Source organism: Populus nigra, chromosome 8, assembly GCF_951802175.1.
Source record: "Populus nigra chromosome 8, ddPopNigr1.1, whole genome shotgun sequence".
NCBI lineage: Eukaryota > Viridiplantae > Streptophyta > Magnoliopsida > Malpighiales > Salicaceae > Populus > Populus nigra.
In genome coordinates this window covers 5,096,260-5,120,639 of record NC_084859.1, presented here as the reverse complement: position 1 = coordinate 5,120,639, position 24,380 = coordinate 5,096,260, and the positions used below count along the sequence as shown (strand labels likewise).

Genomic DNA, 24,380 nt, shown 5'->3' with positions numbered 1-24,380 from the left:
GAGAGATCACCCCAACCTACGGTATGGGAACAACCTCAAGAAGGCAATCAAGGCTGACAATTCCATCCCCATGGATTTCAGCCACAACAGAATTATCAAGCAAGACAACCCCCTCCATTCACAAACTCCAATGTTATGGGGTCGTCATCTAGTGATGATTTTCGTGAGACGATGAAAACTTTGGCTTCTAACACTGTGACCTTACAACAAAATATCATGTCTTTTCAACAGGAAACAAGGTCAAGTATTCACAACTTGGAGAAGCAAATGAGGCAAGTAGCTTCAAGTGTGGGGAAATTGGAAGCACAAATGAATGGAAAATAACCCTCCCAAGCATTGAATCCAAAAGAGAATGTTAATGCGATCATGCTGCGAAGTGGGAAAGAACTTGAAGAGAAAAGGTCGAAACAAATTGAGATGGAGGAAGAAGAAGAGATGGAAACTAAATTGAGTACAAAGAAGGAACATCCTTCTCCTTCACCAATTGAAACCACGACCAACACTCTAAAGGTAAGTCCTCACTCAATGAATTCCAGTTTTAAAACAATTGCACCCTTTCCTGTGAGTTCTTCTAGGTCAAAGAAAGAGGACAAAAAAAAGAGATTTTAGAGGTTTTCAAGAAAGTAGAACTCAACATTCCTTTGCTTGATGCTATCAAGCAAATTCCCAAGTATGCCAAATTCTTGAAGGAGTTGTGTACTACGAAGAGAGCTTTCAAACTGAAAGGTCATGAAATGGTAAGTATGGGTGAAGTTGTATCTGCTGTTGTTCAAAAGAATATGCCTTTGAAGCAAAAAGATCCAGGTACGTTTACTATCCCATGTGTTATTGGTAATGCTAGTTTCAAAAGTGCCTTGTGCGATTTAAGTGCATCCATTAGTGTTATGCCCTAACATGTTTATGATTCTCTTAGCTTTAAGCCTTTAAATAAAACTAGCATTGTAATACAACTTGCGGATCGTAGTTTTGTTTACCCACTAGGTGTGATAGAAGATGTCCTAGTTAAGATTGATAGTTTGGTCATTCCATGTGACTTTTATATTCTTAATATGGAACATGATTCTTGTGATTCATCAAACATCACTCCTATATTATTTGGGAGACTATTTTTGGAAACTGTCAATACAAAAATTGATTATGGTAAGGATACTTTGTCTATGGAGGTAGGAGATGAAAAAATTGAATTTAATTTTCATGATGCTATGACATATCCTTATAACAATGTTTATTCTATCACATGTTATGACCGAGTTGATAAGTGTGTGCAGCAAGTTTGCGATTTTAATTGTGAGGATGGATTAAGCGTATCTTTAAGCTATGACTATGATTTTACCTAGATAGAAGAGATGGAGAGGCATATATATGTTCCCCGAAACGTGTATGACTCAGCATTGGATTTGTAAGCTTTGCAAATTGTCCTCCATGATGAAGGAGTCATTTACGTCATCACGGACAGTGAATGAGAGGCACATGTCCTTTTGATGCCTAAAAATATTGGAATTACGTTGGAAGAAATACAAAATGATGATTATGAGAATGCAAGGATTTACAAAGAAAAGACTAAAAGACTCCATGACCGAATGATTACAAGAAAAGAGTTTAATGTTGGAGACAAAGTCCTTCTTTATCATTCATGTTTGAAACTTTTTCCTGGAAAGTTACGCTCTCGTTGGATTGGACCATTTGTTGTTTCTAATGTTTTTTCTTATGGTGTAGTTGAATTACAAGTTTAGAAACCAACAAAGTACTCAAGGTCAATGGGCATCGCTTGAAACCTTTCTATGATGGTTGGACAGCAGAACTCACCGCTTCTGTGGAGTTAGCTGAACCAATCTATGAAGAATGAGCATGCAACATGTCAAGCCAATGATATAAAACAAAAGCGCTTACTGGGAGGCAACTCAGCACAAAAAAAAAACAGATTTGCTTTCTTTTTCCCTTATCTTTTATTTTTTGCATTTTACTTTATTTTTGTTATTCTCCAATATTCCTTTTCTTTTATTTCAACATTGAGGACAATGTCATGTTTTAAGTGTGGGGGTATTAAGAGAATTTTGGTTTTCTTTGTTATTTTTCAAAAAAAACAAAAAAATAGTTATATTTGATCTTTTGAACTCCCATTGGTTTTTGAGAATATGAGTATTATGTATGAGAATTAGTTGAGATAGATGAAGATACCAATGCATGCTTTTGAGCCTTCAACATTATATTCTTTAATTGTGCATTCTTTCAATGATATGTATCTTTAGAACTTGCTTCATATCTTGTTGAGATTACATTTGCATTACATATATACATGAAGATGATAAAGGCACTAGGAATTTTAACCACTTGAGCCAAAAAGTCAACTTAAAGCATATTATCCTTAGTGAGCCCCTTTTGACTTTTCTTTGCTTTATCCATGTATAAGCCTTAACTTTTTATATGTTTTCCTTTTTCCCTGACCAAGGATTAGTAGAGCATATACTTATGATATCTTATGGAATTATGGTTGAAAAATATGTGAAAAGAAAGAATAAGTGATTCTTGATGAAAAGATAGACACAGTTGTCAAAGGTAAAATAAAAAAGAAAAAGAAAAGAAAAGGTGTTCCTTTATGTTCTTAAGATTTTATGTTGAAAAAGCTTGAAATCAAAAGAAGTTAAGCATCGGTGATTAAAGATGGAAAATTTATGTGCTTTAATGGAATATCTTGTTTGAAATATTATTTTTCAGAATGCTCTACTTTCTTTGGTTTGAAAATAAGACCTTTTGATTCATGCATTGTTTGTAATATGTTAGTAATGGAGATGAGATTGAAGAGCAAGCTTATAGTAGAACATATTCATTGATTGAATTTGAGAAATTTAAACACATAAGCCTTAAACACGTGAGTGTTAGAGTGTATATCAATGAGAGGACCTATCACTTTGGCATGGCATAGATTTCATTTAAATCCCAACAATTAATTGAGTTTTGAAGTTTGCATGTAAATAAATTCATGAAAATTTATACTCTTTATCCTTCTTAATTGTGTTCTTGTTTATAATGCATATATTCTTGGATATTCATGAGAGATTAGGAGATTAGTCATAGTGATTTGATTTAATTTAACTTCAATTTGATTTTACCTATCTTTTCTCTAGGACGAGCAAGAGCTAAGTGTGGGGGTATTTGATGCAATCATATTATTCGATAGTTTCACCCATATTTAACTAGTGTTTAGCCTATGTTATATATATATATATATATATATATATATATATATATATATATATAATACCTTGATATTTCTTATTTTATGTTTTGAAGGCACTTTTGGATGAAAGATGCAAAAAGGAGTAAATTGGAGGTAATTGGCAGATTTGACGTTCAGTCGATGTTTTGTGCAGAGCGCGAGTTCTAGAGGTCGAAATGAAGTGATTCCAGTGGCACTAAAAAAAACATCCATACCTTTCTGTAAATTTAATGCAAGAAAAATAAAAAGAGAAAGATCATGGAAATCACTTCTTGCAAAGTCAAATCTCACATTCTGACAATGTTGACCTTTGTCCATTCAAAATTTAAAATATGGAGCTACAGAAATCCAATTGATGTAAACTCAATTGTTTTGGATTCCTAACTCAAAGACCTATCAACGCTCCAACTTTCAGCCAAAAATGATGTCATATGAGGGAGACATGATTTTTCAAAGATGACAACTGAATTCTGCTAGCAAAAAGGTTTCGTGAAGAAATGAGTTCAAATTACATTCTGAAGCATTTGAACCGACATCTAAGTTTTCATATAAGCAATTTAGCTCTTCTAAGTCAGAGCTTGAAGATTTCATGCAAGGTTTTTTTCTCCTTTTTAGGAAAAATAGTTATTGAAGTACTTAAATGTAAACTGCTAACTTAAGAAAGGACTATTTTGTAAAATAGAGACTAGGGTTTCTTAGTAGAAAAGAGGGAGAGCGGAAGGAGGCAACAACTAACAGAGAATAAACACAAATTCTCTCCTCTACAAACCCAAAAATCATGCTTTCTTCATTCTTTAGGACTAGTTATTCAATAGTTATGCAAGGCTAAGCTCTTTTCTTGGTTGCAAGGACACAACAAACATTCAGATTTCAAGAACCGTGAGATTTATTCTTCCTTTTATTTTCAGTTTATGTTATGAATGAGTATGATTGTTTTTCTATGTATATTTTCTATGATTGTTGTTGATGATTGCTAGAGCGGACTTTAAGTTATTATTGTGAACAATCTATTGCTAAGTTTAATATCAAAATCGGAGTTGTGATATACAAACTTGTGAAGCAACTAAGCTTGATAATTGTGGCGGAACTACATTATTGAAATTAGGGAGAACATTTGAACAAAGTGACATAAGCTGCAGACAACTTGTATGTTCATCTTGATGAAATTATATGGTTCTTAAAGCTTCCATTAAATTGAATCATTAGTGCAGACACTTTGATTGTTTGTTGGTTAGGATTAGTTATACGGCGGATCCGTTAATTAATCAACGTGAAGAAAAGATAAAATTTCAGAACATAAACTGCAATTTTCGTTTCAAGGATCGATTCTAATTTCCGTTGGTGGATGTGTGCTTGCGACCAAGGTTTGTTCTCTTGATAATTTTCTGATTTTATTAAATTTTGTTTGATAGTTTTCTATTTTCTTTTGCTTCTTTAGCCTAAATAATGTTCAAACCCCCCCAAATTGCATATCGTCTAGCATAAAAATCTGACTTGAACCTTCCTCGTGGGATCGACCCCTTGCTTGCTCTATACTATCTTGTGTGTTGTGTTTGAAGCTAAGGTAATTAATTTGTGCGACCACGACATAGCAACACAATTCTAAAATAACTTAATGCTTAAAGACAGAGTGCAAAAATATTAAATTTAAAAAAGAGTGACCCTAAAAAAATTGAGCCAACCCAAGTCAACTCATAAAACCTGCAATCTAAGTGATGAGATCGTGATAGAAAAGTAATGAGAAAATCAGAGAAAATCACAAGGCCTCATATCAAAAAACCTTAACCTTGAAGGATGGAACCAAAAAAGAGAATTCATTCCCAACCGATACAATTGTGAAGGATGAAATCATGAAAAAATATCAATTTAAAAAACTTGCCAAAGTAAATCCAACAAAAAAAACAACAAATAAGAAGACCTAAGACAACCCAGGTCATTTTGAAAATTCATAAAATATTATATAGAAGACAGATAAAAAAAGAACATAGTCTAATCGCTAATGATATAAATGTTAAATAATGAAATTGAAAAACCATCAGCTTAAAAATTGAAACAAAAAAATAAACCAAGCAAACTTAGGTGAGCCTTCAAAACCTCGACTAAGATTTCAAACTTGCAACCCATTACATCATAGATCTGGACTAAATTAAAAAGTTCAATTTCCAACCATTTTAATGTTGATTAGCTAAAGTAAATCTAACAAAGAACAACAAATAAAAAGAATCGAGAAAACTCAACCCTGAGGGGCGTAGCTCAACTCGTCAGACCTTGAGTTTGCTCCCTAAGGGTCACCAGTTCGAGTCTCACAAACCTCAGGGCCACTAGAGGCTTATATGGTCGTTAACTTCAAGGCCCGTGGGATTAGTCGAGTTGTGCACAAGTTGGCTCGGATACCCATGTTAATAAAAAAAATTTAAGAAAACTCTGGTTATTTTCAAAATCAGTAAAAAATCCTATAGAAAGCAAATAAATAAAAATAACAAAGTCTAGTCTCTAATTAAATAAATGTTAAAAGATGAAACTTAAAAAACATGAGCTTAAAGAAAGGAAAAAAAACAAGCAAACCCGGGTAAACTTCTCAAATCTTGGGTAATCTCTAAAACTTGAAGCCCATAAAATAGTAGACTCAAGCTTAGTCAAAAATCTTTATTCTTAACTAATTTAATGTTGAATGATTAAATAAAAAAATATCAATTTAAAAAATCTACCAAAACAAAAACAAAAAGAATAAGAATTAAATTTGAAAAAAAAAAGACTTAAGGATGACAATAATCAAAATAATATGGACTAAATTCTAAAGATTAAAAAAAATAAAGGGGGTGAAATTGAAAATAAATTCTAATTTTATAAATTATTTTAAAAAATTATTCCAAATATAAAATGATGGAATAAAAAAATATCAATTTAAAGAATTAGCAAAAAAAAAAACCCAATAAAAAATGACAAATAAATATTAACATATCATGGAGGGAATGTCGAGACCTTTCAAACCCTACTATAAAAGATAACTTTTGGTGATTGAATGACCTCACACATCCTTTTCAACAAAGTTTTTTTAAAAAATATTAAACATTTATTAACATAAAAAAGTACCCCTAAGTTAGTTTGGCTTTTAATTTGATATTAATAAAGAAACCATGAAGAAAAGATGAAAAAGCTCCTTAAAGAAAGTTTAGGAAAATTTAAGTTTAAAGGTAATTAAATCATTACTACTTTAAAAAATATAAAAAACTGAAAAGCCCATGAATGTAAGTTTATTTATTTTTTATTTTAGGGGTAACTAAGTAATTTTAGTATGAAAAAAAAATAATAAAACAATTCAATAACTAAAAGATATGAAAATAGCAATTATATCATAATGGAATGACTTTCTTGCCTGGATGTCTAGCTTAAAGATTTTATAATTTAAGGTCAATTTTATCATTATATTATTATAATACTATCATGTTAACTTCTCCTCGAACTTTAGGTTTTTATAATTTAATTTTAGCTTAATGTTAATTAATATGATGCAATAAGCAAGAATGAACCAATAATTTCATCCATTAGGTTTTTTGAATTACGGAGTACATATGTAAGCATGTGAATGTGTTCGCAAGCTTACGTGGAACTTAAGAGTAGATCTCTCCAACATTATTAATATAAAAATAAAATAATTCTTTCACTTACAAATATGACATTTAGTTTCTCTTACAATTTATTATTTACTAAAAAATGAATCGTTTTGATATTAAAGTTTCTCTTACAATTTATTATTTACTAAAAAATGAATCATTTTGATATTAATAAAACATTTAGTTTCTCTTACAATTTATTATTTACTCAAATATGACATTTAGTTTCTCTTACAAATATAATATTTAGTTTCTTTCACTATTAATAATTTTTTTTATATTTTAAATCAATTTAATATGATGATCTAAAAAATAATTTAAAAAAAATATAAAAACATAATTTTGATACATTTTGGCATAAAAAGTATTTTGAAAAGCAATCGCAGCTACATTTTCAAATAGACTACGGATAAAACTCATTTATCTCATTTTCAAGTTTTATTGTTTATTGTTTATTGTTTATTTTTTAAAAAACAAAGTATTTATATTTGATTGGAGATATATATGAACAAGAAAAATGGATATGAAATATATGGTAAGTTAATGTGCATCCATTTTATTTACCGAAAAAGAAAAAATATAAAATTACTCCATCCAAAGAATGACCATGTTAAAATCTCACAAATCTAATCACCAGGTTAAAGAAAAAGCAACTAATCTGGCCCTTAAATAAAATATTTGGTTACCTGGTAAAGAAATTGTAATTTGCAAGTGGAGATCTTCATGATGGTTCGGTAGTTTTTCAAACTATAGAGATCTAAAATCATTTGGCAAGTTTAATTGCTTATTCCTTTTATGCCATATATATATATATATATATATATATTAAACTTTTAAAAATAACCCTACATTATTATACATACACTAAAAGAAATTGTGTTTTCCTACCGAAATGGTATAATTATAAAATTTGTCAATTTTTTCACTATAATAATGGCAAAATTGTGATTTTTAGGTTTTTGTTTTTTAAAAAACATGTTTTTCTTATTTTTTTTGTTTATACTTGGTATTTTTATCATTTTATATTTGGTCTATTTATCACCTGTTTTTTTTCTTATCTTCGTTTTTATGTGATGTTTATTTTTCTTTACATTTATTTTTGAAAAAATTATTATTTTTTATTTTTTACATTTTGAATATTTATCACTCGAAACTTTGTCTATTATACATTTTTTTTGTTCTTATCTTTATTATATTTGAAAAATCATTATACAAATACTAAGAAAATGATGTTTTATTATAGCAATTGCAACATTATTTTATTCTTCTACTACACTAAAATTATTTTGAGTTTTTACTTGTTTTTATCAACGCATATTATTATTATTATATTTTAATATATGTAATATTGATATTTTGTTTCACGGTTATATTTTTTATTTAAAAAATATATTATTAATACATACATATTAATTCTTTCATGTTAGAAAAAAAATTTATTCGACTTAGAGCGAAGCAAGTTAAATAGATATGTTAACACTTTGTGTTTTATACTTATTAAACACAAATAGTTTTTAATGTATTTAATTAGTTCTTAATGTATTTAATTAAATGCATGCGTATATTTTTTAATTTATAAATATTTTTTTAAATAAAACACATTTAAAAAGTTTATATATATATATATTTTTTTATTACAAAAATTTATCGATCCACAGCAAATCTATGGTAATGCTAAACACTCGAGTGTCTTTATTCTCGTAACTTTCTTTCCTCCCCCACTCTTTTCAAATGAAAAACACACACACACAAACGCACAAATGCGCGCTTCTCTCTCTCCTCTCCTATTTCTATCAGCAAAAAAATATACAAAAGGTACTCTTTTTTATTTTATTTTAATCCAAACAGCAACTCTTCTTCTCTCTCACTCTCTTTTACTGGCACACACACTGCAAAAAGAAAAAAAACTTAATTTGATATGTTTCAGACAAAATCTAAGCAATAATTATTATAATAAAAAAAAGCTAAATTACAATCAAGAAGAGGAAACCTTAAAACACTGTCTGGTTTTTGAACAACAGCAACAGCAACAGCAACGGCAAACACCAAAACCGAAAGCCCTTCCAGATCTCCTTCTCCAGATCCCTTTCTGTATAAAACCCTTCAATCCAAGGTTTATTTGGGGTTTTGTCTTCCTGGGTATTCTTTCTTTTTGCTGCAATGTTTTTGGCTGTTTGTTTCTTTTGGGCTACGGGTTTTAAAGGGTTTATAAGCATTTCTCCATGAAACCGACCTTTGTAGCTGGTTTTGGCTCCTGGGTTCTCTTCAAAATACTGGCTTTTGATTGATTTACTAGACTTTTCTCTTTGATTTTTTTGTTTGTTTTTGGGTCTGGAAAGACTGAGTTGGGGTTTCTGAAATGGGTAGTAGCTCTGCTGACCCCAACTGTAATATCAACAACATCAACACCAAAGCCATTGATGCATCTGTGGGTGCTTTAGTTTGGGTCCGCCGGAGAAACGGCTCATGGTGGCCGGGTCGGATTGTGGGTCTCGATGAGATTTCTGAGGGTAGTTTGGTCTCGCCAAGATCAGGCACTCCTGTTAAACTTCTTGGCCGCGAGGATGCCAGTGTGTAAGTGCCCATTAACATCTCTTGATGTACTATCTTTTCTAATTGCCGGTGGTTTGTGAGGGCCCGGGAGACTTATGTGCATTGATCTGTTGCAGTTTTGCTAATGCTACCTGGCTTATGAGATAGATAATTGATACATTGCAGTTTCTTGAGTTTATACTTTACAGCTCTTTTTCCTGGTTTTGATGCTTCTGTGGATTGTTATTGCGATTTTTCTCGATGGTTTTAGTTTTATGGTAAAAACCGGATTTCGAGGTTGGTTTCAAGCTTGTATATATGCCCAAATGGGTGTTTTTCTTCTTCTTCTTCAAGATTTGTTTGCATGTCTGCTGTTGCTTCTTAATACATTTTTCTCTGTTCTGAAATGGTTCTTTTCTAGTCTGTTCTGTATCATAAGGTTCATGTTAATTGGTGTTGGGTTTTTATATGAAACCTCTGGTGGCTGGTAGCTTGGCATGACTGGGAACAACTTATGAAAAATGGAAAGGTATAAGCTCTCTTATTCAGGGGGTTATAAGAATGAGAGTGTGTTAATTCATTTCATAAGCGTGCATCTGCATAGCTGCCACCAAAACTGTCACCTCCTCATTGCTGTTTATTTGATCTGATATTAGTTTAAGATGTGCCTGATTATGCTATAGTTTGATTCCTCCATCTTCCTGTTTTTGCAGCTGCTAAATCCTATCCATCTTTCTTAATAACATATTTTCTACTTCTAACATCACTACACTGCTTTCATCATCATTGGCTGTGGTGCCACCACTCAGCTGCTGATCCAGTACTTTTCTTAATATACTACCACACTAAAATTCATGCCTCTGCAAATTGTGAGGCGTGCATATGTTTTCTGTGCTGTTATGCCAGAACAATATTTCTTTTGTGTTTTTTGAGATCTATAAATAGATCTTTCTTTCTGAAACACTGTTGTACTATTTTTGTGCTTTGTCCCGTGGTTCCTTGCAAACTTTTCTGAACTGAGGTTTTGTCCATCTTCATAGCTTGTTGCTGCCATGGTTTAATTTTAGGGAAGACAGCTCTAGTTTTTTTGCCCATTTTGATTGGTCTTTTCTTTACAGTTAGTGTGTGTTTTGAAAAGACAAGATTGAGTTCTGTGTTTTCAGGTTGGAGCAAGTTTTGTATCCAAAAAGTAGGGACATATCCCCCCCATTCTAAACCATACAGAAATTGCCTGTAGCATAAAAGCATGGAAACATTATGTGTTGAGTTCATCCAAATTCTCTATTGGAAACAAAATGTTTTCAACCTTACATGCATGTGGTGCATTCTAATAAACAAAAAATTTGCTAGTTAATGACTCCATTTCCAGGAACAAGAAGTATTAGAAGAAATTTAAGTGAAAAAGATCTCTTGTGCCTTTTTATTATCTAACTTCCCTGTCTTTTCCTTTGTTAGATTTGATATTCTATAGAGTCTGCATTGTCAAAATCTTTTCTTATCAGTTCATCCAAGTACTGCGTGTTTGTCACTCAATTATTTTTTTTCTCGGTCACTTTTTAGCTTAATAGATTTATGGTTTCTATTGTTTCTTGTGATAATATCTAGTGAAGCAGGAGAGCCTTAGGTTTGATAAGAAAGAGTGTTATATGATATCGTTATCAGAGGCACATATATGTTGGGATTCGAACTCCACGTGTTTCTTAGGTGGAAGACAGGCATCTTTTACTTATTATTGTACCTTCTTATTGTTTTTTGTGGCATTTGTGTGGGAGTTAGGTATCATTAGATGGATCACCACTTCAGAAAATAATATCTGTCAATTCTAGTCAAAGTAAAGAGTTAGTAGTGCTGGCTGGATGATCATGCAGGAGGACATTCTGAGGATTGATCTGTAATACCTAACTGCACTATTTTAGTTGTTTATGATGTGGATTGCTGAAGCCTGAGGCTGATGAGATTTCTGCTCCTATGCAAGTAAAAATGTTGGCTCAAAAGTTTTATTGCTCTCTTGCATCTGGATACCTGTTATATGAGGTATTAATGGAAGTTGGCTGAGTTTCTGCAGCTTTTGAACTGAGTTTAGTTTCTTGAGATGCTTAAACAGTCATATAAATATGTGCATATGAAGATTGTCCATTGTGTCTGTTATATGCTGCATGTTTGTCATGACTGATGTTGGAATAGAAAGTACCAAGTTGGAACAGTGCTTGTGCATAACAGTTTTTGTGTTATTTATTTTATTTTATTTTGCAGCTGATGTGTAAAGTTTTGTTCTCTTGAGACTTTGCATTCTTAAGTAACATTCAAATATAAAATTTTCTCTTCACATATGGTTGATTTTTGTGTAACAGATGCTTTATTTTGTTGGTTTAGGGATTGGTATAATCTTGAAAAGTCGAAGAGGGTGAAGGCATTTCGATGTGGGGAATATGATGAATGCATTGAAAAGGCAAAGACTTCCGCTGCTAATGGTAATAAGAGAGCTGTGAAATATGCTCGGAGAGAAGATGCCATTCTCCACGCCTTAGAGATTGAGAATGCTCGCCTAGGCAGGGATCAACTGGACTTCTTCTCTAGAAGTGATAATTTGGGTGAAGAGCATGGTAGTTCAGCCAAAGAATCAAGCATGTCTTTTTCTGGAAAAGAAGATGGTGATATGACTGATGGGGATAGTTATTCTGAAGACAATTCAGACATGGATGCAGATTCAGATTCTGGTTTGGATGCTGATTCAGGCTTGGGTTCAGATTTAGCACCAGAATTATCAGAGTCTGGTACATCCTCTGAGGAGCCAAATTATAATGGTGCTTGTAAGATGCAGTCTTTGCCAGGAAAGAGGAGAAGAACCCCAAATGATTCTGAGGATGATGGAACAGAAGGAATTAAGCGAATGAGAGGACTTGAGGATCTTGGAATTGGTGTAGGAGATTCAAACACCGGGAATTGTATGCATAATATCTGTCCTGTAAATGGTAGCAAAGGTTATAACTTGTTACTGAAAAGAAAAAGGTCTCAAGTAGCAAATGTTAATGAGCTCTTGAAAAGAAAAAATCGTCACCGGCCATTGACAAAAGTTTTAGAGAGTACGGCCATGGTGTGTGTTCCAGTTATTTGTGACCATCTTTCCAGTCCAAGTAGCTTGCCTCTTCCGGGATTATCTGACAGTAAGATTTCTGGAATAGAATCAAATGGGTCTAGAAAAGACTGTTCCGTTGCAACCAATAATAACTCAGACAGTTATGGAGTTTCTTGTGAGAATGGTAGCTCATCAAAGTCTTCTGATCATGCTTATGATGCTGCTCTCATTAATTACAAGTTGAAGAAGGAAAAAGATATTTCCAGCATATCCAGGCCAGCTGAGAACATTTCTGTGGACAGGTTATTTGATGTGCCATTTGTTGGGGAGGAAAAACACTCTACAGGTAGTTGATTAGGACATTTAAAACTTCAAAGCATGTAGCCTTCTCTGTTCATCTTGTATTTCCTCCTGTGCATATGTTGTCTGATGTCTTTAGTAGCATAACTGAAAACATTGGGACATAACTGGCTTGGAGTCCTATTTGTCTAATGTTTGTATATATTCTATTTACGTGTCTGTTTTGAGCAGACTGTTGTATTTCTTTGTTTAATAGATTTAGGATAGCCCAACCATTGTGGAGGAATTTTTTACTTGTTCTGATTTTTCATTTTGATCTCCAGGTTTTTCTCCAATACTTGTGTCCTGTTCACCTGGAAAGCATCAAATTGGTGGATTGGGGAAGCAATTTAGTCAAAGCAGTCAAGCAGAAGCTGTATTGTTGAAAAATGAAGCATGCAACGAATCTGGTTCTACTAGTCTGGCAGCTGCCTGTGTTTATAATAATTTCAGCCAGAGGATAGAGAAAGGTGCTTCAAAGTGGCAGTTAAAAGGAAAGAGGAATTCAAGACACACAAGTAAAAATAGAAAGCAAGACTCAAGAAAAGATGACATGGATGATGAACCCAATGCTTACTTGGCAGGTATGGAGCACTTGGATGGATTCCGTCAGGGTCCTGATCAGAAAGTTGATTGTGGTGGAGGTAAATCCGAACCGTTTTCTGAATACCATGTGGATGCTGTTCAGGACCAGAGCAAGTCTTCTTCTCATGGGGAAGGTATGAGGGCGGCAACGGTGGAGTTGTCTGTGCCTCAAAGGTCACTTCCATACCGTCAATCACGCTTCATGGTTAATTCCAGATATCAGACATCAGATTTTCCTGGAAGAAACTTCTCCTCGTGTTCAAAACTATTTAATGTTGAGATCAAGGTTCAACGCAACTACCGGCAGCAGCATGTTCCGTTGGTTTCTCTAATGAGTAAATTGAATGGTAAAGCCATTGTCGGTCACCCTTTAACAATTGAGAATCTAGATGATGGCTATTCTGATCTGATGCTTGGTAGTAATGAAAGGGATACAACTCATGTTAAGGAAGGGGAAACTCCCAAACTGGGTTATGCGGCTATGCGAAATATAGAGGCTGGTAGGACACCTGCCAGGCGTATGACAATGAAACCAAGATCTTCACCAAGAAAATCACACAAATTAAGGAAATGTGGGTTGCTTTCTAAAAAGATTCGGAAACTGTCTTCTTTGACAGGGAAAAGAGTAGAAGATAGAAAACTGGTGGTGGAGAAGCCCGAGGGTCCTGTTATAGCTTGTATCCCCCTCAAACTAGTGTTCAGTAGGATAAATGAGGCAGTGAATGGTTCAGCAAGGCAAACACACCGTGCCTTACCATCAAGAAACTCGTGAATCGTGTTCTCTGGAAAGGTTGGAGAATTTTGGATTAAAATGATAAATTTGTTTAGTTTTGGGGCGCGCGTCGTCACGGGAGCCTGTTTTAGTTGGGGCACCTAGTTTTCTGCATATCCAAATGATGTCTGATCTGTGGCATGTTTGCTTCACCCTGAAGGTGGAAACTCCCGGTTACAATTCCATGAGCTTTCTCACCGTTGTAGAGATGGACAGATAGGATTAAGAACAATGGAGGCTGTCTAGCTGTGTACATATGTAACGGTAGTTGAAGTGTAAATTAAAGATGGCGACCTTGGTTGGTATAAGGTACTTGTGGCCTGATGCTAGGTTTTAAATTTATGAATTGAGGTTGGTTTAGAGGGCAAATAACTTGAGTTTTTTCAGCAACTGGTCTGTGACATGATAACAATTTTGAGGGTAAATTATACTCCTCTACATGTACGCCTTGTGTTGTACTTTTGGCATGATGTTAGGTTAAATTTATGAATTGAGATTGGTTTAGAGGGCTAAGAACTTGCAAATTGTTTACAAATTACATTTTACATCTTTAATTGTTCCCCCCTTATGCAAGTTTTCTGTAGTTGTTTCTTCATTCTCTCTCCCTTCCGTTCCATCTCTTCTTTGTTCTAATAAAAAGCTAATGGATTGTTTCAACCAAAAGACAAATTGCATGCAAATTCAATGCAACGCTTACTTGTCGAATGGTAGAACTCGTGATTTCCCTCTCTCCAAACAAAGATCAACTATTTCTCTCCAAAACCCTAGCTGTTAATCACGCCACTGCCCACAGATAGCAGCTAGCCACTACCGACCAATCCAGACAATCCACACCAAAGACCAATCACGACAGCTTCTTCACATCCGGCCACCATGCCGCTTGACAAAACTACAACGATCAGGGGATTCCAAACGAGAATTCATAGTAGACTCATGCAACAGCCACCATAACAACGACCAGCAGTCCCCTCTCTCTTCCCCACCTCCACCACAAAACCAACAATTTCAACCACTCTCCACCCGGGATCAAACCATAATTCATATAATTGTTCTGATTGCAGCTGATGATGCAGAAGGTTTTGTGTTCTGGACCTCGTTACCGTTCCTAATTTCTTCTTGATGCAGTTGCGAGGTTAACTGGTCTCCCTTCACTCGGGCTACCAGTATTCTTATCAGCATCTATGTTTCTTGAGCGAGCTCTGTGAAAAGCTTTTATAGTGCTGCAAAATGTTCTCCATCAGGAAATGCTTCTTCCATGTAAGCTTTTATAGTGCTGCAAAATATTGAAACAATCAATTCCTCACCAAACCAATGTAAATAAGCTAAATTAGAAAAAAAAATTGTTTGGTGATTGAAGTGGAAGAGTTTTCAAATGAATAAAAAAAAGGGAAACGATACCAGTTTCCAGGATTTTTTTTTTAAAGTGTTTTTTATTTATAAATGAATTAAAATAAAATTTTTTATTTTTTAAAAATAATTTTTAACATTAACACATCAAAATAATTTAAAAATACAGAAAAAATATTAATTTGAAACAAAAAAATATAAATAAAATTTAAACTTTTTTAAAAATATTTTTAAAACATAAAAATAAATAGAAATTAAAAACTAACTGTACATCAAAAAATACAAATAGATATAAGATTACACTTTACATCTTATAATCTAATTATATTTTTACTTTACATTAATTATTTTAAAAATTACATCTTTCAATTCGGAAAAACCAAACTAATCTTATATAATAATAATAATAATAATAATAATAATATATCAAAAACACACAGACGACAAATCAGATAGATCTAGTTTTCTCTCTCATTTGGAACCGGGCCTATCTCTTTACTGCCTCCGCTGCCGTCCGCATGTCGTCTCTTGAAAATATAGAGATTGATTGAAAATAATCAAAATCAGGGAAGGCCCAGAACTAAAAAGTCGGGTAAAGATCCAGCCAACTAATTATCTCAGACCCAGCAACCCGAGGGCAGTTTAGTAAATCTAAAAAAGAAACTAGGGTTTCGCTATAAATCTTCCATATAAATCAACCTCCATTTTTCTGACCATTACGCCAATACTCTCACTCTGTCAGCTGCCTTCCAAAACCCTAACAGGTCTCCCTCTCCCTCTCTAAATCTCTATGTATCTTCGTTTAATTGACTGACTATAGAGAATTTGGATCTGGTGTGTTGCTGTGCAGGGAAAGAAGAAGAGAGGATTTGAAATGGCGACAGTACCAGGACAACTGATATGGGAGATAGTTAAGAAGAATAACTGCTTTTTAGTGAAGCAGTTTGGAAGAGGAACTGCTAGCCTTCGGTTCAGCAAAGAGAGCAACAATCTCTACAACCTTAACTCTTACAAGCACTCTGGTACTCTCTCTCTCTCTCTCTCTCCGTGCGTGCCTGATTGTCTGTCTCTCTTACACTATCGTGGTTAATGTTTTCTCTTAAGGGACTGTGTGCTAGGTTTTGTTTGATCTGAGTTGAGGGCTTGGTTTAGTTGATGTTTGGTCTTGAAAGCTTTTATTTTTGAGGGAATGGAGAAGAATAATAAGGGAAAAAGTTAACCATGGTGGTTTCTCCTTCATTAACTGACCAGATATGTTTTGTTTTGCTTCAATTTGAGGTTGCAGAACATAAGATGATAAATATATGATCAATCTTTGTATGTCAATTCACCTGTTTTGATGTGATTATGCATTAATAAGTTATAGCTTGTTGGATTTCTGATTGATGACTTTGTAATGTTTGGTTTTTAAATAATTTGGAAATCAATCAACTGAGGTTTTAATCTTATTTTATTGTTTGTCAACCAGGTTTAGCAAACAAGAAAACTGTCACCATTCAGGCTGGGGATAAGGATCAAGCTGTGGTTCTTGCTACAAGTAAGACCAAGAAGCAGAACAAACCAGCAGCTTTGTTTCACAAATCTGTCATGAAGAAGGAGTTCCGCCGCATGGCTAAGGCTGTGGAGAACCAGGTAATTATTGGTCTTTCGTCATCTTGTAATGCTTTTCATGTTTGTTACTAAAATTGCTTGTTTCTTAGTCATTCACATCACTCTAATGATGGTTTCTTTTGTTTCAGTTGTTTCTGAATGGTTGAAAGCTGAAAATTGTCCTTTCTTTCTATGCACTTTCATTTTTCAGAGAATTTTTTTTCTTTGCAAAATCAAGCACCCCTATATTACTGGTGATTTTATGTGCCCACTTTTTTATATTTCAGTGGAATTTCAAATATTGAATTAGTTTTTGGAAAATTTATATTAATACTTTTAATATCCATATTTTGTTCAACTAAATCCATGTTTTGTTCCACTAACTGGTTAAAGTCATGGATTTCTCTGCAGTGATGAACTGATAGCATGTAAGTAGATTTGTAGGGTTTCTTTGATGAAATATACTTGTTACCCTTGGCTTCTGAGCTTTATCATTAAAGTGATCTGTTGTGATGTATGGCTAGTGGTCAAGTTTATTAATGCACACCATCGATTTCATGTGTCATTTGTGCTTGCTTTCAATATTTGAGTACAATTTCAAATATATTGAATAATGTTTTTAGCATAAAGTGAACGGGTCTTTTTTGAAGCTTCATATCTAATATTTGTTCAATTTTCAATATTGAAATAAACGCCTGTTTTATTCAACCAACTGTTTAAAGTCATAGGTTCCTATGCAGTGATGAGCTCATACTTGTTACGCTTGGCTTCTGAGCTCAGTACCTGTCATAGTGATTCTTTGATGTGTAGTGGTCTTTGTTTGATTTGCTTGTACATGTCATGCTGCACTAAGGAAATGAAACACTTTTAGCTATCTTGGTGAAAGTCATTAGATTTCTATGCGGTGATGAGCAGTTAACATGTAAGAAGAACCCTATTGTGTGTAGGGTTTCTTCCGTGAAATGTACTTGTTACTCTTGGCTTCTGAGCTTTGTACTTGTAGAGTTATAGCAATACCTTGATTTGTTCAAAGATTCTTCCAAAATCATGTTGCATCATGGAGGTTATCAGGTTGTCAAACATAATCATATTTGATTAGATAAATTTTTTTATTTAATCGTGTTTTTTTAGCCATCTTGGTCGAAGTCATTAGATTTCTATGCGGTGATGAGCTGTTAACATGTAAGAAGAACCCTATTGTGTGTAGGGTTTCTTCAGTGAAATGTACTTGTTACGCTTGGCTTCTGAGCTTTGTACTTGTAGAGTTATAGCAATACCTTGATTTGTTCAAAGATTCTTCCAAAATCATGTTGCATCATGGTAGGTTATCAGGTTGTCAAACATAATCATATTTGATTAGATAAATTTTTTTATTTAATCATGTTTTTTTAGCCATCTTGGTCGCAGTCATTAGATTTCTATGCGGTGATGAGCTGTTAACATGTAAGAAGAACCCTATTGTGTGTAGGGTTTCTTCAGTGAAATGTACTTGTTACGCTTGGCTTCTGAGCTTAGTACTTGTAGAGTTATAGCGATACCATGATATGTATGGCTGATGTCTCCTTTTTTGATTTGTTTGTGCATGTCATGCTGCACTAACAAAATGAAGCAGCATCTCACTGTTTTATGCACTTGCATAATTATGAAAATTAATTTTGTTTCTTTAAGTTGGTTTTTTTTCCCTTAAAAATTATTAATGCACTTGATTCATTCAGCAAAAATTGAGTCTGGAATTGAGGAATCAAGGGGGTTTTGCTTCAATATTGATATCCATTTTCAAAGATTCTTCCAAAATCATGCTATATCTTGGTAGTTTTTCAGGTTGTCAAACATAATCATAATTGATTTGATAAATTTTTTTATTTGATCATGTTTTTTTTAGCCATCGTGGTCGAAGTCATTAGATTTCTATGCGGTGATGAGCTTGTTAACATGTAAGAAGAACCCTATTGTGTGTAGGGTTTCTTCGGTGAAATGTACTTGTTACGCTTGGCTTCTGAGCTTAGTACTTGTAGAGTTATAGCGATAGCATCTCACTGTTTTATGCACTTGCATAATTATGAGAATTGATTTTGTTTCTTTAAGTTGGTTTTTTTTTTCTTAAAAAAATTATTAATACACTTGATTCATTCAGCAAAAATTTCGAAGATTCTTCCAAAATCATGCTATATCTTGGTAGTTTTTCAGGTTGTCAAACATAATCATAATTGATTTGATAAATTTTTTATTTGATCATGTTTTTTTTAGCCATCGTGGTCGAAGTCATTAGATTTCTATGCGGTGATGAGCTTGTTAACATGTAAGAAGAACCCTATTGTGTGTAGGGTTTCTTCGGTGAAATGTACTTGTTACGCTTGGCTTCTGAGCTTAGTACTTGTAGAGTTATAGCGATAGCATCTCACTGTTTTATGCACTTGCATAATTATGAGAATTGATTTTGTTTCTTTAAGTTGGTTTTTTTTTTCTTAAAAAAATTATTAATACACTTGATTCATTCAGCAAAAATTTCGAAGATTCTTCCAAAATCATGCTATATCTTGGTAGTTTTTCAGGTTGTCAAACATAATCATAATTGATTTGATAAATTTTTTATTTGATCATGTTTTTTTTAGCCATCGTGGTCGAAGTCATTAGATTTCTATGCGGTGATGAGCTTGTTAACATGTAAGAAGAACCCTATTGTGTGTAGTGTTTCTTCGGTGAAATGTACTTGTTACGCTTGGCTTCTGAGCTTAGTACTTGTAGAGTTATAGCGATAGCATCTCACTGTTTTATGCACTTGCATAATTATGAGAATTGATTTTGTTTCTTTAAGTTGGTTTTGGCTTCTGAGCTTAGTACTTGTACGGTTATAGCGATACCATGATATGTATGGCTGGTGTCTCCTTTTTTAATTTGTTTGTACATGTCATGCTGCACTAACAAAATGAAGCAACATCTCACTGTTTTATGCACTTGCATAATTATGAGAATTGATTTTGTTTCTTTAAGTTGGTTTTTTTTTCTTAAAAAAATTATTAATACACTTGATTGATTCAGCAAAAATTGAGTCTGGAATTGAGGAATCAAGGGGGTTTTGCTTCAATATTTAAATCCATTTGCAAAGATTCTTCCAAAATCATGTTATATATTGGTAGGTTTTCAGGTTGTTAAACATAAACATATTTGATTTGATATTTTTTTTTATTTGATCATGTTTATTTTTAGCCATCGTGGTCGAAGTCATTAGATTTCTATGCAGTGATGAGCTTGTTAACATGTAAGAAGAACCCTATTGTGTGTAGGGTTTCTTCAGTGAAATGTACTTGTTACGCTTGGCTTCTGAGCTTTGTGCAAATAGTGATTTTTTGACATGTATTGTATATTTTGACTTATGTTAGCTTAAGCACATACAATTTACTTGCCTGCAAGATACATGCTAGCAGTGTCTAGTTATCTTTCTTGTTGTGTTTCTTGAAATGCTTTGCGCTGTATTGTTGAGAAATTCACGTGCTTTGCTCATTGCAGGTAGAAGGTAACTATTACAGGCCTGATCTGAAGAAAGCAGCTCTTGCAAGGTTGAGTGCTGTGCACAGGAGTCTTAAGGTAGCCAAGTCTGGTGTCAAGAAGAGGAACAGACAAGGTTTGAAGGTCCGCTGAAGGAGGTGATTTGAGAGCCGAATATATAAGTAAGTACACTGTTGGGTGTCCTCTTGTGCCGTCGCAAAAGAGGAATAGGTAACCCTTTTGTCTTGAGGTGTCTTGGGATTTTTATTTAAGATTTCGATGTTGAACAATAGAGATTGTGATTTTTCCTGGATAATTTCTCCGCAGTTTTGGATGGTTAGGTTCTGTTTTCTGGCCTCTGATTCAGAACCGTTCTGTTTTCAGTTTTTGCTTCTAAGGATTCGGAAAATGTCACTTTAGAAAGAATTACCAAAGGGTTTATTATTTCAAGCATGGGCACCGCAACGAACCAATCAGGTTGATTTTTAAAGCTTGCTATAAAAATAAGTGACAATAAAAGGATGTCTATCCAAAATAAATCTCTTTATTTTCTTTTTCAACATATTATGAAATGATCATATCTGTTTATATTTAATCAATAAAAAAAATATATTCTAAAAACTAAATTTTAAAAAGAACAAAAAATAAAAAAAGAAAATAAAAATTTGAGTTTTTTCTTTTAAAAAAGCAATCGGTGAATTTGATAAATCTTTTCTGATTTGTGAAGTTGTATACTATGTCGAAGTCATTTGATATTTTTTTCTCAAAAGATTTTCTGATTTGTGAAGTTGCTATTAATTAGAAAAAAAATAGCAAAAAATATCTTAAAAAAAGTATTGAGAAAAAAAGTTGCTAAATTAAAAACAGCAATAATAAAATTAAAAATTAAATTTAATAAAAAAAACTTGAGGATGAAATTATAAAAATATATTTATTAAAAAATTATTTTAAATAAAAATAATAACAAAAATTGAAGGGGATAAAATTAAAAAAGAATTTTAGTTTTATAAATTATTTCAAATAAAAAAAATATAAAAAAATAACAAATAAAATGGTTGTTTCGAAATCTTTATGGGAAAAGTGTGGGAATTGAGGAGTAGAAAAAAGAAGATATATAAAAAAAGATTCTCAATGACAAACCAGACGGTCGTTACGGTCGTTTGGTATATATGTGCTCTCATAACAGAGGAGATGTTAAGGCAATTCAAACACCCTAAAAGATAGTATCTGGTCGACAAACAACCTCACACACATCATTTGAAAGGTGTGGGGGCGGCTGCCCGTACAGTGTGTAAAATATGTATCTTCCACTTTCTTAAAAACATTATTTGTATTTATTAAATTATAAAATTATCCCTAAACCAACCTAAAAATAATAATAAAGCCTTAATGAGAAACACCAAATTGCCTTGGAATCAAGCCATAGAAAAATTCTAATGGTATTTATGTTATTTTACCTTAGAAAATTAAAAATACAAAAACATTTCTAAGAACTATTCTTAAAAGATTTGGGAATAAAAGTAAGTAGTCGATTAACTGTTCATCAGAAATGCAAAATGACCTATTTATTTATCATCTAATGTCTAATGGGTCTCTATAAAAAGATTATATTTCCCCTAATAACTAATTATTTTATTTGTTTTAAGAAGAGAAAAAGTAATTTTACTCTGAGCGATATAATGTTTCCGTGCCTTTTAATTTTTCTTATAATTATAATAGTAGTGTTTATTTTACCTTTTCCTTTATATATACACGAGCAGGATAGTTATTCAAGTAATTAAATAACTTCAAATTTTTAATAGATTTTTTTCTATTTATAAATCATTATACATTGATTGAATGAAAGAAGATTTTTTTGAATGTGAAATTTAATAATAATACAATAATATAATCAAATAATTATTATTAATAATAATCTCTTCACATTGGCCGAACTTTTAAATAAATGCTACTTAATTAAATCCTTGGATATAGTTATGTATTTACTTGATGCCAGTTAAAATTATCTAGGAGGCGACAACTATCTCTATTAAACAAAATGGAAATATTACAGTTTTAAGGGAGAATGAATTACAGGAGACTTAAATGCAAGAAATTAAAAAAGCAATATTAAAAAAAAACTAGGAAAAAACAACATAGATTGTAAGAATTTGAATACATGAGGCTGATCATTGTTTATAGATTTGTCAAAATATTTCTATTTATACTATTATTATGAGGTCAAAGCAGTATCTATTTCTATTTATACTATTACAAAATTTAAATCCTACTTACATAAATAATTAAAATCCTTTTTAAATATTGATATAAAATAAAAAGGTTTGCTAAATTTTAATACAAGCCAAATTCCTTTTCCATTGATATACACATGAATTCTTGTATAATTGACTCCCACTCTAAAAAAGAGACTATCTTTCTAGTTATGTGCATGTTCAAGTTGAACAATTGCTTAATTATTTCTTTTTGGTTGTTCATAACTTCTAGTTTATTCATCAATTATTAGAACTTATATTCTGAATATGACTGTTTTGATTATTCAAACTCTTATGATCGATCACTTTCTCTTGATGGATCATGACTAGTGACCGATCATGACTCCTAGTTAATTAAAACTTTTTAAACCTAATTGATTTTATTAATCCATAATCGATTTCAGTTTTTTTTCTTCTATTTGATAATGATTAATTAGTGTTCATCCATAGTCACAACGTGGATATTTATTTTGGTATAAATATATTTATAATATGAAAAAACTATTAATTTGGTTCTCGTAATTTTTATAGGAATTGCAAAAAATATCTGAAATAAATTGAGAATTTCAAGTAGTTAACTATAACTAGTTTATTTACCCACCCATGTTGTGGGGGTGTGTAAGCTTGCATTTATAACTCAATTGAAAATCAATCAAAACAATGCATTATTGCGCGAACTGATTGACTTGCCTATATCTATATGAGAGAAGCACCTCTTTCATCGCTCAAGGGCGAAGGGAGAAAATGTAATGACTTGCCTATATCTTGTATTTCCCATGTAGTCTGCTAGTTAAACCAACGATTCCCTTCTCAAAGAATATATGTATTCTCGAGTTAAATTAAATGTTATTTTTTAACATAAAAAAAAAGAAAATGTGAGCAAAATCATTAAAATTTTTAGCTTGTAGAGAGTTTTTTTTTTAATTATGAACTAAAATGTTAAAGCAGGTAAATAATCAAATAAATCAAGAATTATATACTTAAAAAATATTAGAAAAAGACATTGATGCACATCAAAAATTAAATTTGACAATTAAAAGATAAATACTGATCAATATAAATGATCTCTTGTCATATGAAACTATTCATATTTTTTTATTTAATCATATATCAATATTTTTTTCATAAAAAAGTAATAATTTAGATTCTCTCAAAACAAAATAATTTGCAAGTATAATCCTTTTTTCTTATTAATATATTTTTCTCAACAAGAAAAATCTAGTTGTTTCAACAATGTTCTTCATTTAAAAATAAAAAATGAAGGTGAGATTGGAATAAATATCTAAAAGACTCAGAAATTTATTGAAAATAATTAATGTTCTTATTATTATAACTCCAATTTATTAAAAAAATGTGAAAACAATAGACCTGAAATTTTTGGAGTTTGTTTTGTATGTAATCATGCAATAATAAAAAATAGCATAGAAAAGCTAAAACAAAAATTTAAGAAAATAGAAAAAAAGATATACAAATCTTTGAGGGATGTAGTAAAAAATGCTTGATAATTTTATAAAAAAACTAAAATCTTATTCTTAAAAGTGATATTTTTAATTTTTTAAAGTTATTTATT

The 24,380-nt window shown here is 32.2% G+C and overlaps 2 protein-coding genes, 7 non-coding genes and 1 pseudogene across 11 annotated transcripts; all 10 read left to right on the top strand.

The window, feature by feature from the left end:
* Positions 1-8,562: 8,562 nt before the first annotated feature.
* On the top strand, positions 8,563-14,651 carry LOC133702159 (uncharacterized protein At1g51745-like). 3 transcript variants are annotated; one of them, XM_062126403.1, is made up of 3 exons: positions 8,563-9,405; positions 11,737-12,785; positions 13,063-14,651. In XM_062126403.1, the coding sequence occupies exons 1-3, from the start codon at positions 9,191-9,193 to the stop codon at positions 14,133-14,135; spliced, it is 2,337 nt and encodes a 778-aa protein (XP_061982387.1). In that variant the 5' UTR covers positions 8,563-9,190; the 3' UTR covers positions 14,136-14,651. The 3 variants fall into 3 exon arrangements, with proteins under 3 accessions (XP_061982387.1, XP_061982388.1, XP_061982389.1); XM_062126404.1 differs by having other exon boundaries at positions 11,715-12,785; XM_062126405.1 differs by lacking the exon at positions 8,563-9,405 and adding an exon at positions 9,419-11,397.
* A 1,442-nt stretch (positions 14,652-16,093) lies between these two features.
* LOC133702252 (large ribosomal subunit protein eL28z-like) lies at positions 16,094-20,984 on the top strand. Its single transcript, XM_062126554.1, has 4 exons — positions 16,094-16,246; positions 16,333-16,504; positions 16,951-17,114; positions 20,580-20,984. The coding sequence occupies exons 2-4, from the start codon at positions 16,357-16,359 to the stop codon at positions 20,709-20,711; spliced, it is 444 nt and encodes a 147-aa protein (XP_061982538.1). The 5' UTR covers positions 16,094-16,246; positions 16,333-16,356; the 3' UTR covers positions 20,712-20,984.
* LOC133702444 (small nucleolar RNA R24) lies at positions 17,477-17,562 on the top strand (annotated as a pseudogene).
* Positions 17,971-18,065, top strand: LOC133702443 (small nucleolar RNA R24). Its single transcript, XR_009843734.1, has one exon. It is a non-coding gene; the product is annotated as a small nucleolar RNA R24 (small nucleolar RNA).
* Positions 18,231-18,325, top strand: LOC133702441 (small nucleolar RNA R24). Its single transcript, XR_009843733.1, has one exon. It is a non-coding gene; the product is annotated as a small nucleolar RNA R24 (small nucleolar RNA).
* LOC133702439 (small nucleolar RNA R24) lies at positions 18,492-18,586 on the top strand. The gene has a single exon (XR_009843731.1). It is a non-coding gene; the product is annotated as a small nucleolar RNA R24 (small nucleolar RNA).
* LOC133702438 (small nucleolar RNA R24) lies at positions 18,982-19,077 on the top strand. The gene has a single exon (XR_009843730.1). It is a non-coding gene; the product is annotated as a small nucleolar RNA R24 (small nucleolar RNA).
* LOC133702437 (small nucleolar RNA R24) lies at positions 19,347-19,442 on the top strand. The gene has a single exon (XR_009843729.1). It is a non-coding gene; the product is annotated as a small nucleolar RNA R24 (small nucleolar RNA).
* LOC133702435 (small nucleolar RNA R24) lies at positions 19,712-19,807 on the top strand. Its single transcript, XR_009843727.1, has one exon. It is a non-coding gene; the product is annotated as a small nucleolar RNA R24 (small nucleolar RNA).
* Positions 20,307-20,402, top strand: LOC133702436 (small nucleolar RNA R24). The gene has a single exon (XR_009843728.1). It is a non-coding gene; the product is annotated as a small nucleolar RNA R24 (small nucleolar RNA).
* Positions 20,985-24,380: the final 3,396 nt, after the last annotated feature.

Coding starts and splice junctions, on each gene's coding strand:
- LOC133702159 (XM_062126403.1), top strand. CDS start 9,191: ATGGGTAGTAGCTCTGCTGACCCCAACTGTAATATCAACAACATCAAC. Junction 9,406..11,736: donor GGCCGCGAGGATGCCAGTGT/GTAAGTGCCCAT, acceptor TTGTTGGTTTAG/GGATTGGTATAATCTTGAAA. Junction 12,786..13,062: donor GGAGGAAAAACACTCTACAG/GTAGTTGATTAG, acceptor TTTGATCTCCAG/GTTTTTCTCCAATACTTGTG.
- LOC133702252 (XM_062126554.1), top strand. CDS start 16,357: ATGGCGACAGTACCAGGACAACTGATATGGGAGATAGTTAAGAAGAAT. Junction 16,505..16,950: donor TAACTCTTACAAGCACTCTG/GTACTCTCTCTC, acceptor TTTGTCAACCAG/GTTTAGCAAACAAGAAAACT. Junction 17,115..20,579: donor CTAAGGCTGTGGAGAACCAG/GTAATTATTGGT, acceptor TGCTCATTGCAG/GTAGAAGGTAACTATTACAG.